Here is a 12,784-nt window from a genome sequence, read left to right as displayed (position 1 = left end):
CTATCATTGGAAAATTAAATCTAATATTTGCATAGGATCAGATTCTTGTTTCCAGATATGTTCAACAAAGAAAAAGAAAGAAAGGAGAAGCCAAACCCCATTATTTCTTCATTATAACAGGGCATTAGACAGGCTCCTGTCTAATGTTATGCTTTTAGCCAAGATGGCCTTGCTGAGACTTCACAGAAGTCAATTTTATCAGAGGAAATAACTGAAAGACAGAGTGCTTAATATATAGTGTATAAAAGTTTAGAAAAGCAACTATTACCTGCTGTGGCTTTATTTGGTGGTGTTATTGTTGTTTATTCTTTGTTTAAATGGGAAGTTTCAAAGTAAGACCTACTTAATAGTCATTTACCTATTTGCTATTTTTCTGCTGCTTGATCTTAGCTCAAGACCTGTCTTTTAGTTATTTCTTTTAGCAGTTTGATCTGCAATGTTTGCACGTACATAAACATTTGTTTTGTCTATTTTCATTTGGCAAACTTCAGTCAATCAGATGGTGAAAGATTTTTCTCCCCCAATGTCAATAAAAAAAGAATTCAGTGCTATTTGTGTTTTTAAGTCTATTAAGCTTGGTACGTAGTAGCATTAAAATAATTGGATGCACTTCTCATAGCTAAGTATAAGCACATTTTGCCAACAGATACGGATTTATTGGTCAGAATCTGCCACGAGAGGGAGCACTGAACTTGCTGATGGGTGCGGTATGACGGCTTGGGTTAGCACACAACCGTGTAAAGACATTGCTCTTTCACGTACAGTTCCTCAGGCTTAGCAGATGTTCCTTCTCCTCCCGCAATCTTCTGTTGGATTATTTTAGTCCAGAATGTCACGAAGTAAAGCAATGCAAACACCATTTTTCAGTGGTTGCAGTATCATTTCAATACATTTCCCCTTGTAAACACTGGCTCCTATTTTAGAGAATTTCTTTTGTAGCCTGCATTGTCACAGCCCATGCTCAAATTCAGGGGGCAGAGGGGAATGAGGTGTGTTGGGGAAAAGAATGAGCAACATCTTGGGACCAAAGCTGAAGGTATCCTGCCCCAAGAGTACAGCACCTCCAAATTACTGATTTCACATTGGAAGAAAACAGACCAGAAGAATTAAAAAAAAAAAAAAATTTTAAGAAGAGTATTACTATGACTTCAGTTTTGATCCAAGGCTAACATATAAAATCTCCTAGTACGTCCCTGTCTCTCCTATACGAGCTGAAGCTCTACTCTCAACAGCTAGAAATTGTGGCTATTCTAGACGTTATCTACTTGGCTCCAACCCTTTCAGTACAGTGGGAATAATTACTACATCAACATCTTCCAACCAAGCTTCAGTAACATCCTGACCATTCAAATCTACCCACACGCTGTTTCCCTCTAAAAACAAAATTAGGAAAATCAGTGTTCTCCCATCATTTGTTAAATGGGCTTGTTCTTCCATGCTGATATAACCGGATTGCTGGGCAGCACCAGAGCCCTGCACAAGAATGACTCCTCCCTTTCGCCAGCTCACTGCAAAGCTAAAGCTGTAGACAAAGCATTCTGCAATCACAGCTCCTCAGGAAAAGGCTCCTCTGGAAAACAAAAGCAATGCCCGTGAAACAACTATTTTTCCATACTGTACTGCTGCAATGAAGTGGCTTTCTTTGTCTGGCTCATCTGAACGCTGATGAATGAGACATTTGGCATTTCTGGAATCCTCCACATTACCAGGGGGGTAGCAAAGTGAGTACACCTGACCACTCTGCCCCTCTCTTTTATTCCAGTCTTGATTTTGAAGGATTCGGGGGTGGGGAGGGGGGGGCGGCACGCAAAAAAGCGCTCAGTCTTCCTCAAAAAGCACAAATAAGTTATTACAAACATTTTTGTCATGGAGACACTTTAAGAATGCTAATTGTTCAAGCTCTTCACAAACAGTTCAGATGATAGATAATTGTTTCTTCTCAATACTGATCTGAGCAAATAGCCCCTCAGAAAGGTAAGTGCCTACATGTCCATTACTAATGTGGGGTTTTTTTAGAAGTCTGATATTAATTCTCTCTTCCTTAAAAAAAGGAGCCCAAACTAGAAAACAGGTTACCTTACCTTACAGACTGGGAAACTGGTGAAGGAACATGAGGTGTCGTTGGGAAAATGATACAAGATCTAAGAAATTACTTCTCCTACAAGCTATTCTTTACTAGAGGGCTTGTGCTCTCACCAACTGGTTGCCCTCCCCTGCTTCTGCAATGACAACATGATGGCTGCCAGCCAGGATAACTACACCGAACATACACAACGTCTCAGCTTTCATTGTACAAAAAAGTAATGGCCACGCACCTCATGAATGTGCCACGGTTTCTCTGTGATAAGACCCTTGTAGTTTCTCACTGATTTGAAAAACCCATCAGTGAAAACTCCCATGATCTCTCTTGCCCAGTAGCTGTTCAGCATATGTTGCTAAGTTGCCGCATCATGAAACTGAAAAATACTCAGCAGTCTCTGCATGGCACTCCATTATTTGGCATGGGCCTCCTATTAAAGCCTTGGTACTTGAGTAATCCATCCAGAAGAAACTGTATCTTCAACTAACTGCAACTTATAAGAATTATTTCAAGAAAGTTATCAGGACATCTCTGAGGAGCAAGATTACTCCCACATAGAAATCACTAACCTGTATAGTTAGCATATCCACCATAAAGCATCACCAGCCTTTATTCAGTCTTTAAATGCTTTTATTCCCTGTTCAGATTGTGATTCACAACTAGATCAAATAGCTGAGCAGACTGGCTACCTTATCATGCAACTATTTGGCAAAAACCAACTACAGTACAGACAGAAGCCCAGCTGTTTTATTATATGACTGTATGACCTGGTTTAACATGGTTGGCTCAGCTCCATGCAGTCCCCAGTGAAAAAACACATGGACTTTTTATTTATTTCCTATGGCATCAGTAGAGCTCATTGACTCTACAAAAAGGTCACAGGCACAAGGCAACACAAGGCGCTGTAGTGGGTTTGCGTGGCAAGGTTTTGGTAGCAGAGAGGCTGCAGGGGTGGCTTCTAGGAGAAGCTTCTAGCAGCGTCTCACATGTCCAACAGAGCCATTGCCAGGCGGCTCTAAGATGGACCCACCGCTGGTGAAGGCCAAGCCCATCAGTGATGGTTGTAGAGCCTCTGGGATAACATATTTAAGAAGGGGAAAATAAACATGTGCAATTGAAATTGCAGCTGGAGAGGGGAGTGAGAACATGTGAGAGAAACAGCTCTGCTGACCCCAAGGTCAGTGTAGAAGGAGGGGCAGGAGGGGCTCCAGGTGCAGGAGCAGATTCCCCGGCAGCCCGTGGTGAAGACCATGGTGAGGCCGGCTGTGCCTCTGCAGCCTATGGAGCTCCACAGTGGAGCAGATCTCCACCTGCAGCCCATGGAGGACCCCACACCAGAGCAGGTGGATGCCCAAAGGAGGCTGGGACCCTGTGGGAAGCCCATGCTGGAGCAGGCTCCTGGCAGGACCTGTGGACTCATGGAAAGAGGAGCCCGCACTGGAGCAGGTTTGCTGGCAGGACTTGTGACCCCGCGGGGGACCCAGGCTGGAGCCGTCTATTCCTGAAGGACAGCACCCCATGGAGGGGACCGAGGCTGGAACAGTTTGTGAAGAACAACGTGAGTCCTTCCCACAGGCTGCAGGAGAAGATCATGGAGGACTGTATCCCATGGGAGGGACCACACGGTGGAACACAGGAAAAAAAGAGTGTGAGTCCCTCCCCCATGAGGAGGAAGAAGCAGCAGAGACAACATGTGATAAACTGACCACAAGCCCAGTTCCCCGTCCCCCTGTGCTGCTTGAGGAGGAGGAGGTAGAGAAATCAGGAGTGAAGTTGAGCCCAGGAAGAAGGGCGCAGTGGGGGGAAGGTGTTTTAAGATTTGGGTTTAGTTCTCATTACCCTACTCTGATTTTGATTGGCAATATATTAAGTTAAATTTCCCCAAGTCGAGACTGTTTTGCCAGTGACAGTAAACGGTGAGTGATCTCTCCCTGTCCTTATCTTGACCCACAAGCTTTTTGTTATATTTTTCTCTCCCCTGTCTAGCTGATAAGGGGAGTGATAGAGCAGCTTTGATGGGCACCTGGCATCCAGACAGGGTCAACCCACCACAGGCTGGTGTTAATTAGTACTCATCTACCACCTTTTAGCTCCTACATCATTCTGCTCATTTATTTTATCACTTAACAGTGCTATCATCCTTCCTTCTACCCAATAATAGGAGATAACACTTCTTCTGGACTCTTTTGAGGACACACTGCCATAGCAAAATATCACTAGACTTGACTTCTACCTTAGCTTAGCCTAAGTACGGAACTCCTCCTTTATACCAACATGATCTGAATTTGCGTACTGCTTACTGTTTCTTCCTCTGGAAAGCATTGCTGCATTTGAGTAACTTCTCTGCTTTTAAACTTTTCTGTGAACATATATTTGAAAGTATTTTTTAAATTTATCATTCAGTTAAAAACCTGCAGAAAATCTTGAGAAGTAATGCATGTAGAGAGCATATCCTCCATTCCCTGGTTTGTTGAGAACCCTGTAAGTATTCTGAAACAGCCTGTAAAGTCAAGCATGGGCTGCCTAGTATCTGTATTGCTGAATTTCTTGGTTATATCTCTATCTCATCAAGCCTGGAACTTCTAATATGTCAGCCAAAGCACATCCAGGTTATCACAGGTGATACAAACCAAAAAATGCAAAGGGTAAATGCCTGCCTTTATTTGAAATACATACTTTTTATTGAATATTACTATGGACAAATCAAGATTTTCAGAGATTTGAAAGCCAGAAATTATCTATCATGCTACAAAAAAGACACTTCAGAAAGTTATTGAGTAAAAAAATTAGAGGAACCTAATTTATAGCAGAAAGACTTAGGGAAAAAAGTATAAATCAGTGGAATCAAGAAAACTAATTTAAAAATGTTAAAATTTATAAAAATGTAAAAGACATAAAGGCTTATAATTTACAAGTAAGGACAACTTGTGTTTGCAATGATTTTCACATCAGAATTCCTATTTATTACTGTTCAGTTCATGACTTACCTTTTGTAAGCTGTTTTAGCCAAACTCAAGTTACTGGTCACATTCTACAATAATGGACTGAAACATAAGGTTACGTAACATCATATGAGATAATCCAGTGACTCCTTCTCTTTAAGGATACAGAAATATATCAATTATATTTGCAATTCTTAGAAATCTTAACATCCAGCATATAATGACAACATGCAAAGATTTCAGTATGTTTCATTGGCTGTGACAATACGGTAAAGAACACAGCAACATTTCTGAAGTAAAAAAAATTTAGTCCCAAATCATTACTAGTTTTTAAAATGTGGTATTTCCTAACAGAAAGTCTCTTTGTATACTTCAGTAACTGTCACGTTTGTTATCAACCTATTATCCCATTTAGTTTTTCTTTATCACTTCTTCAATGTGTTTAAACACACTAGCATCTTCAATGGTTGGTGTTATCTGAAAAGGAAGAATAGAGAAGCATGTGATAGTAGCCTGCTATTCTTCAACAGTAAGACAGAATTTCATTCAGAAATCTAAATCTAGACTTCAGAAGCAATCAAGAAAAAAGTACCGGGAAAGCTCTGGAACATGAAAATCTTTCAGGTAAGACACAGTAGACATAAAATGTAACGTACTACCTGAAGTCATGGACCAGCTGCAGAATGGTCTACAGAATCAAAACCATGATGTTGTGTCTTTGGATGTGCACTTGTGTCTAATTCATTAAAGCATACATCTCCAACTTACTTTATATGGCTTTCCACTGACAAGCGCAGAAAGAGCTGAACGTGGTGTCTTGCCAGAGCGTGTTTTTGGTAGCTGTTTGACAAACACCCCCTTCTGGAAAGCTGCTACTGGACCAATGTTATTTCTAACTCGTTCAACAATCTCTTCCAAAATCTTCTTCTCTTCTGTCTTTATACCTAGTGAAGAAGTTCATATCCTTTAACCTTTCTGGGACTTTTGCAAGTCTTAGTAACATCAAGCTCAGTACCATCAAGCTCTCACCTTCTCTCAGTACGCACAGCGCAAATGGAACATGCCCTTTTAAAGGATCCTCCTGGCCCACAACAGCACAGTCTGCCACAGCATGATGGAAGAGAACACACTGAGGGACAGAAAACAAAAATAAACTGAACTAATAAAAACTGAACATTTCAGTGCAAAAAATTCCATAGGCCTGCACATAAAAAAATAGACTTACTTCTTACATTTTGACAGCAAAAAAATATTTAGTCAGTACACCTCAGGATTCCAATTACACATGTTGCAGATGTACATGTGTGTATACTTTCATACATGTATGAAAAGTGTAGTTTTCAGATAAATATAAGAAATAAAAACTATGGCAGCACAAGATACAAATATAGAACAAAGCAAAGGCGATTTCCTTACAGCTTTGGGACAGCATCACATCTTTGTTCGTGAGATATTTGCTGGAACAAATAACATTAGTCCAACATTACGAATAACAGGGAGTAAGGACCAAAACCACAGAAGCAGTACAGGGCTACAAAGTCATATTGGTTCATTCTCTCGGACTCCTTTTTCATTCATTGTTGCACAAAGGTATAATTTCAACCAAAGGCAAATACAGACCAACCTCAGCTTGCAGCCAGCCTAGTCCAGCTCACTCTTGGAAACATAAGTTCTTAGCCTCCTTGGACAAAAAAGAAAGTTAAACCAGAGTTCCCTTCTTCCTACTACATGTTTACACAATTATACAAGTGATAGGCAGTAGCACTAATATCTCAAACTATATTTTAGGGAAAAAAGTGAGAGATTCTCCTTTTCTTTCCAATTAGCCAGCTGAGGTTCTCACTTCCTAGAAAAAAGTCACCAAGATGTCTCAGTACATACTGAGAAGTGTGTCACTAAGTCTGGGACAAAGTTGGATACCAGCAGTTGTAAATCCTCTTCCAAAGCAACCGTCTCTTTTCATGTATTTATCAGTGTCCCTTGGGGCATCTTGCTCTCAACAGTGCTTTCAACATATCCTCTGTACTCAACCACAAAGAGGACCTAATGTGACCCTACACAAAGGCCACACAGAGGTCACATAATGTGATTGTGCATATTAATTAATTTGTGCATACAAGGACTATATGTTTGCAAATAACAGATCTTCACATACTGTTGTCAAAATCAAAGGCAGTGGGATGACTGAAAGGAAGACTAAATAAAAGAAGTTTTAAGAATAAAAGTAGGTTTGTTTTTTTTAAGTAGGAACACCACATTTGCATTGGCTACTCATACAATGGCATGAGCATGAGGAAGAAGACAGGAAAGATACAGGGAAGACTGGAGAAAAAAAAATCCTGAAAGAAGGAAAAGCTGAATCACTGTGGTTCCAACTAACAAAAGGGAGGGTCTTGTGTGACCTGGTTGTGAAACCGATTGTGGAAGGAACAATTTAAAGCGTCGCCCATAAGCCACCCTAAATGCAGATTACACCATCCTTAAGATTTGTAGTCAAACCAGGAAGGAGAAACTGGTTCTCTGTGACATGGTTCACTAAAACACAAAACCAAGTAGCTTTTAGCAAAATAAATCTGCAGAAAGTGTTTCTTGCATACTTTGACAGAAGCTATACTCATTTCACAAACTATTAAACTATTAACAAAAAAGCAAATGGGAAATACTTACCTTAATATCAGAAGCATGCTATATCAAAGTACAAAAGCATAACCATTTACACACACTTTTTGAAACTGTAGATTTTTCACAGTAATGAAATGGGATGTGCACAAGCTGTATCTAGAACAGCAAATGCAACAGCCTGGAGTTAGTTCTGGCTGGGTTTACCCCAGACGGCTAGCTGGGGTAGACGGTAGACAGGTAGACCTTTATCTAGAAGGGCAGAGGAGCCTGCTGCAAAAGTGGTGAAGCTAAATACACACAAGTGCATTTGAATTCAGATGCAGTCTACTTCGTCCAGAAGTCATTGTATCCGAACTGACAAATCATGCAGGAATGAATCTTACGCAACTCTCAAAATCTCCATGGTATTTCAACACATCACATACACCTATGAGCTTCAGTCACTTTCATCCAGAGTCTCAATAATGCCCTCCATTTGGTGCTATAAATACCTATTCCTATCTGCTCTGACTTCTTGACCCTGACCACAGCAACTTGCTTGCTGTGTACAAAAAGAAGGAGAGAAAGAAAAAGAAGAAAATGCAATGAATTATGGAAGTAGACTAGTAAGGTCTACAATCAGAGGAACTATGCTTTCCATAAAAACATAGGGGAAAAGTTTGTAATGCAGCTATAATGTAAATACAGATAATATACTTGCTCTACAAGGTGACTGCCACTTAATTAGATGGCGATTCAATGAACCTCTAATTCTGTATTTACTTATCTTACTGAAGAGCTAATTGTGGTCTTGTTAATGCTTTCTTGTTTAACTAGCAATTTGCCATGCATGCATTAACAACACTTTTGTTTTTTAGCTTTGTTCAAAAGGTGAATAGAAAAGGTTGTAGAATTTCGTGGTGATGAAACATTTTTTGTTTCTAGGGGAAAGACAGGGAGAAAAACAAAGACACTGAGCTCAGGACAATGGATACAAAGGTAATACAGCTGAGGAGGCGATTCAATTCATCATTTGTTCTATAGCTTCAGATTCAGCCTGAAGCAAAGAAACAATGGCCAGCTCAGCCCTTGAGCACTAGAGGAGTAAGGACTGGGGATGAGATTCCCTGCTGCACTTTGGTAGAGCAACACAAAAAACTGGCTTCAAAGTGAAGGAGGTGTAAACGGACTGAAAGCCACCTTTATGGCTTCATAGACCCAAGTCTATGGACAGCGCTTGGTTCATCTCTCTGGCTGACCAGTCCTCGAAGGATTGCCTACATTTATCTTAATTTGTTCACTTCTGTGTAATCAGAATTTCTTCTAAGTTTTCTAGCCTTTAAAAAAATAGTCACTAGACTAATAGGCTTCATAAAGCAAAAAATGACTAACAGATTAGTTTGTGATTCAGCGAACAGTTAAATTCAGAGTTCTTAGAAGTGTATTTTTCCCTTGCACATGCCCAGCACACTTTTTGCTATACTCCCTGAATAAGCAATTGATATGTCATCAGGGAAATTTGTAACTGGAAATCAACCACAGTGGTTCCAGAGAGGCAAGTGAACAATAATATGAAATTCAGATACTATTATGAACTGCATTATTTTCAACTTTTTGAGTTGCATAGGTATTACATTAATGACTTCCAATTTAACAGCAGGGTTTTTTTACAGAGATTTTCATTGTTCATTTAGCACTGCTCATACAATAAAAGACAAAACAGGTCTCCAGAAACTGTGAAGAAAACTCTGAAAAGAACACTGAATTTGAGTCTATGTGAACAGAATTCGTTCAACACAGACAACACAAGCACTTTAAAAAAACACAACTAAGAACTGTATTATATGAATAAAAGTTTCTACTTCTAAGTAACTACAGTAGCTGGTGAAACTACTTGGCATACTGACCCTACATTATTGTAATGTATTCCCAAATAAATATGTTATCACAGCTTATAGGAATGCTTCCTATCCTACCATATTGCCCCTTAACTCTGCCCTCAAATGTCAAATCATGCCTGTCTTATCAACCTCATGGTACAAACTGTTTATTGTTGACTGAATTTATTATGGTCCCAGAAAGCACCTTAATAGGAAGGACCTGAAATAATTAATGTTTTGGTTAAAAGTACTAATGGAAATGCAATCAAAAAAAGCAGAAAGAAAATGAGAGATTTTGTGAGATTTTCAGTCTCAGCTTGCTTTATTCATCTTTCACTCTTCTATTTTACTCTCAAACAACGCTCACCTCTTCAATTGCACCTGCTGAAATTCTGTGTCCGGCAACATTGATCACATCATCAGCTCGAGACAGGACGTATAAATAGCCATCTTCATCCATATAACCTGCATCCATAGTATCATAATATCCCTAAACACAACACAACCAAACATAAACTCAGAAATAATACTAAGAACATCCATTCATTTCCCATGAAGCCAACAAACAAAACCAACGGTTTCAAAATAAATACATTTTTGGCACCTGAAAAATTTAATTCTGTAATATTTTTCACCATTCTTACGTCATAATATACCGTGCAGCTCCCTTTCCAGAAAGGTTTCGTAGTCTTTGTTAAAACAGAAGACCATACATAAACCTGTATTTTTTTCCAACTCTGCTTACTGCAACCCCTGACAGCTTGGAGAAGGATGTTGCCTGAATCTCCACAAGGAGAATGGAATTGTTCCAATATAACGACAGTTGTCAAATTGCTCCTAAAGATATTCCTATTTGCTGGATCCAAATATACATCATCATCGTCATGATGCAAGCGCACACAAAAAATAACTGGCTTGATCAATTCACTCATTAACTGTTACTGAACCAAACCTTCCATTTTGGACGTTCACATAAGACCAATCTATCTATTTCTATAAGGAAAGGAGGAGGCCAGACCCTGGATAGTTCATCTAACCAGGAAACCTAACTAATTCAGTAAGGAGCCTCCAATGTATTCACATGCACAGTGGTCAATTTTATATTTTGGACTGATACTAAGTTAGAATGACTGCATGTCAACAGCAGTAGTGTATGTGAAGCTATGCTAGTCTAAGGTTGCGAGGCTTATATCTTTTCTTAGCTCAAATGACATAAACCAGCTTCTATGTTCAGAAGCTTGAGGTTTATTTCTTCCATTTCAGATCTTTGAAAAAAACCAACAGTGTGGCCGAAAGCTTAAAGTATGTATGAAGTACGTTTTACTTTGAAATGTTTTTATTCTACAACACATATATCAAGGATCTCCTGTTAAAATAAGATATGATCATTTTCTATGTTATCCAGTTTAAATCTACTGTCATTAAGTTCTGCAGGATTACCAGAAGGTATAAATTCAATTATACAACTCTTACTGGAAATTTTTGGAAATATAGCTTCTGGAATGATTCTTGATTTTCCCAAAGACCTGAGAATGCTCCAGGAGGCAAAGGCAACCTTAAATTAAAAAGAGCAGACTGAAAGAGTTAGAAACACAGATATAATATCTGAGTACAACACATGCTTTCCATTCATATTTTATATTCAGATAAATAATCATTGGCTATACAATCAGAAACCTGTTCTGTTTAATAATATCCTGGTAACAGATCAAAAAGACCATATATTTTCTGTGATCACATGCATATAGCTCTGAACTGTATCCAGACCATACGTTTTATATAACATTAAGCATCTCTGGCATTCAGTAAAACAATGTTTGGTCTAGAAAACACTATATACTGTACCATAAATATGTTATCAGCATTCAGCTTTCAACATTTCCAAGGATGAAGTATCTGTCAAAAATGTGTGCATACGTGCTATGATACAGACAACTTCATTATTATAGGTATCTCTTTCTCTAACACACACACTCACACATGTATAGACATTTGAATTGAATTATCAAATGGCCGGATCTTCAGTTTCTGTAAAAAGATATAATTCAAATTACTTCAGTCATGAGAATCTGAATAAAAATGCTTTTCTCTTTTATTTAAACTGTGCATAATATTACTGGAGGAGTTCTTTGACAGTACATTGATAGGTCACTTTTAGAACTTTCTAAAATAACTGGTCTTTTATTTTTTTAAGAAGTGAAGCTGCAAAATAGTATGCGTTGAAATTTCAACTATAGACCCATTCTTCAGTCAAGGGGGGGTATGCGCATGACAAAATAAGGGCTATTTCATATACATATCTGCCAGAAGATGAGAAGCTACAACAGTCTCAGCTAACAAAGAAGGGGTTGTTTTTTTCCTTCAAAGCTCTGATAGAGTTAAATACAGCTTACTTGAACTGCCCAAGACTCATCAACGCAAGTTTTATGAAGCTTAACACTAGTAACAGAGAGCAAATGCGCAAGCAAACGTATTTATACAGATGAAATCATAAATGCCCCATACAGATTTTACTAGCATATTGCCTGGATTCCTAACCAGCAAATTTTTAGTCAGGGGTAGATATTTTATTTTCTACTCTGATAGAGCCCCTATGACACCAAAAGGCAACACCCCTAGCAGTGAAACACCCCTCCGTAGCATTGCAACACTGGTATCATTACAAGTCTCCTATGACGTTCAGGTCAGAAGAACAGGTGCTACCAGCTCAGTGACATGCACAATTCTAACATTACACTTACAAAAACAATAATTTTATTTATTTATTTATTTAACCTAAATATGGTATAAATAGTACAAGCTACACTGAAAAGGCCATATCATCTAGCAATGATTCCAATCCACGATTTTTTAAAATCCCAGGTTTTTTTCAGCTTAATTCAGCTCAATTAGCATAATAGAATATACTGTTTAAATATTACTACTTTTTCTGATGGTTCTGGCTCAACACATCCTACAAATCACATTCCCTGAAAGTACAGTTAAGCTAAGGCCAGAAATGCCAAGACACTTCCCAGGCAGTCACCCAGGCTTCAGGAGGGCAAGTTGGCTTCTGCCCATCTAGAGGGAATTCACTTGCCTATTTTGAGCCTTTCAAGCTTAGTAAGCATCCTTGTGATACACAAACATGACCTATAAAGTATTTACCTTGAAAACAATAAATTAGAAAAACAATATATTGATTGTAGCATTTGTGTATGTATGAATTTAAAAGAAAAATATCTTGTTTAGATTCAAGAAAAACCACTAGAGAATGGTAGTTACTATGGTTGCTGCCTGGT

At 38.8% G+C, this 12,784-nt stretch overlaps 1 protein-coding gene across 1 annotated transcript in view; it reads right to left on the bottom strand.

Annotated features, from left to right (window-relative positions):
- Positions 1–5,433: 5,433 nt before the first annotated feature.
- ACSS3 (acyl-CoA synthetase short chain family member 3) overlaps positions 5,434–12,784 on the bottom strand; it is a gene marked incomplete at both ends in the record, with an annotated part of 91,854 nt that continues 84,503 nt past the window's right edge. Inside the window, 5 exons of the mRNA XM_082001959.1 lie at positions 5,434–5,499; positions 5,791–5,966; positions 6,052–6,151; positions 9,871–9,993; positions 10,977–11,058. Of these exons, the coding sequence (XP_081858085.1) occupies positions 5,434–5,499; positions 5,791–5,966; positions 6,052–6,151; positions 9,871–9,993; positions 10,977–11,058 (547 nt within the window). The remainder of the gene's footprint in view (positions 5,500–5,790; positions 5,967–6,051; positions 6,152–9,870; positions 9,994–10,976; positions 11,059–12,784) is intronic.

This window comes from Phaethon aethereus, assembly GCF_964289735.1.
Source record: "Phaethon aethereus genome assembly, chromosome: 1".
NCBI lineage: Eukaryota > Metazoa > Chordata > Aves > Phaethontiformes > Phaethontidae > Phaethon > Phaethon aethereus.
This window is presented reverse-complemented; position numbering and strand designations above follow the sequence as displayed.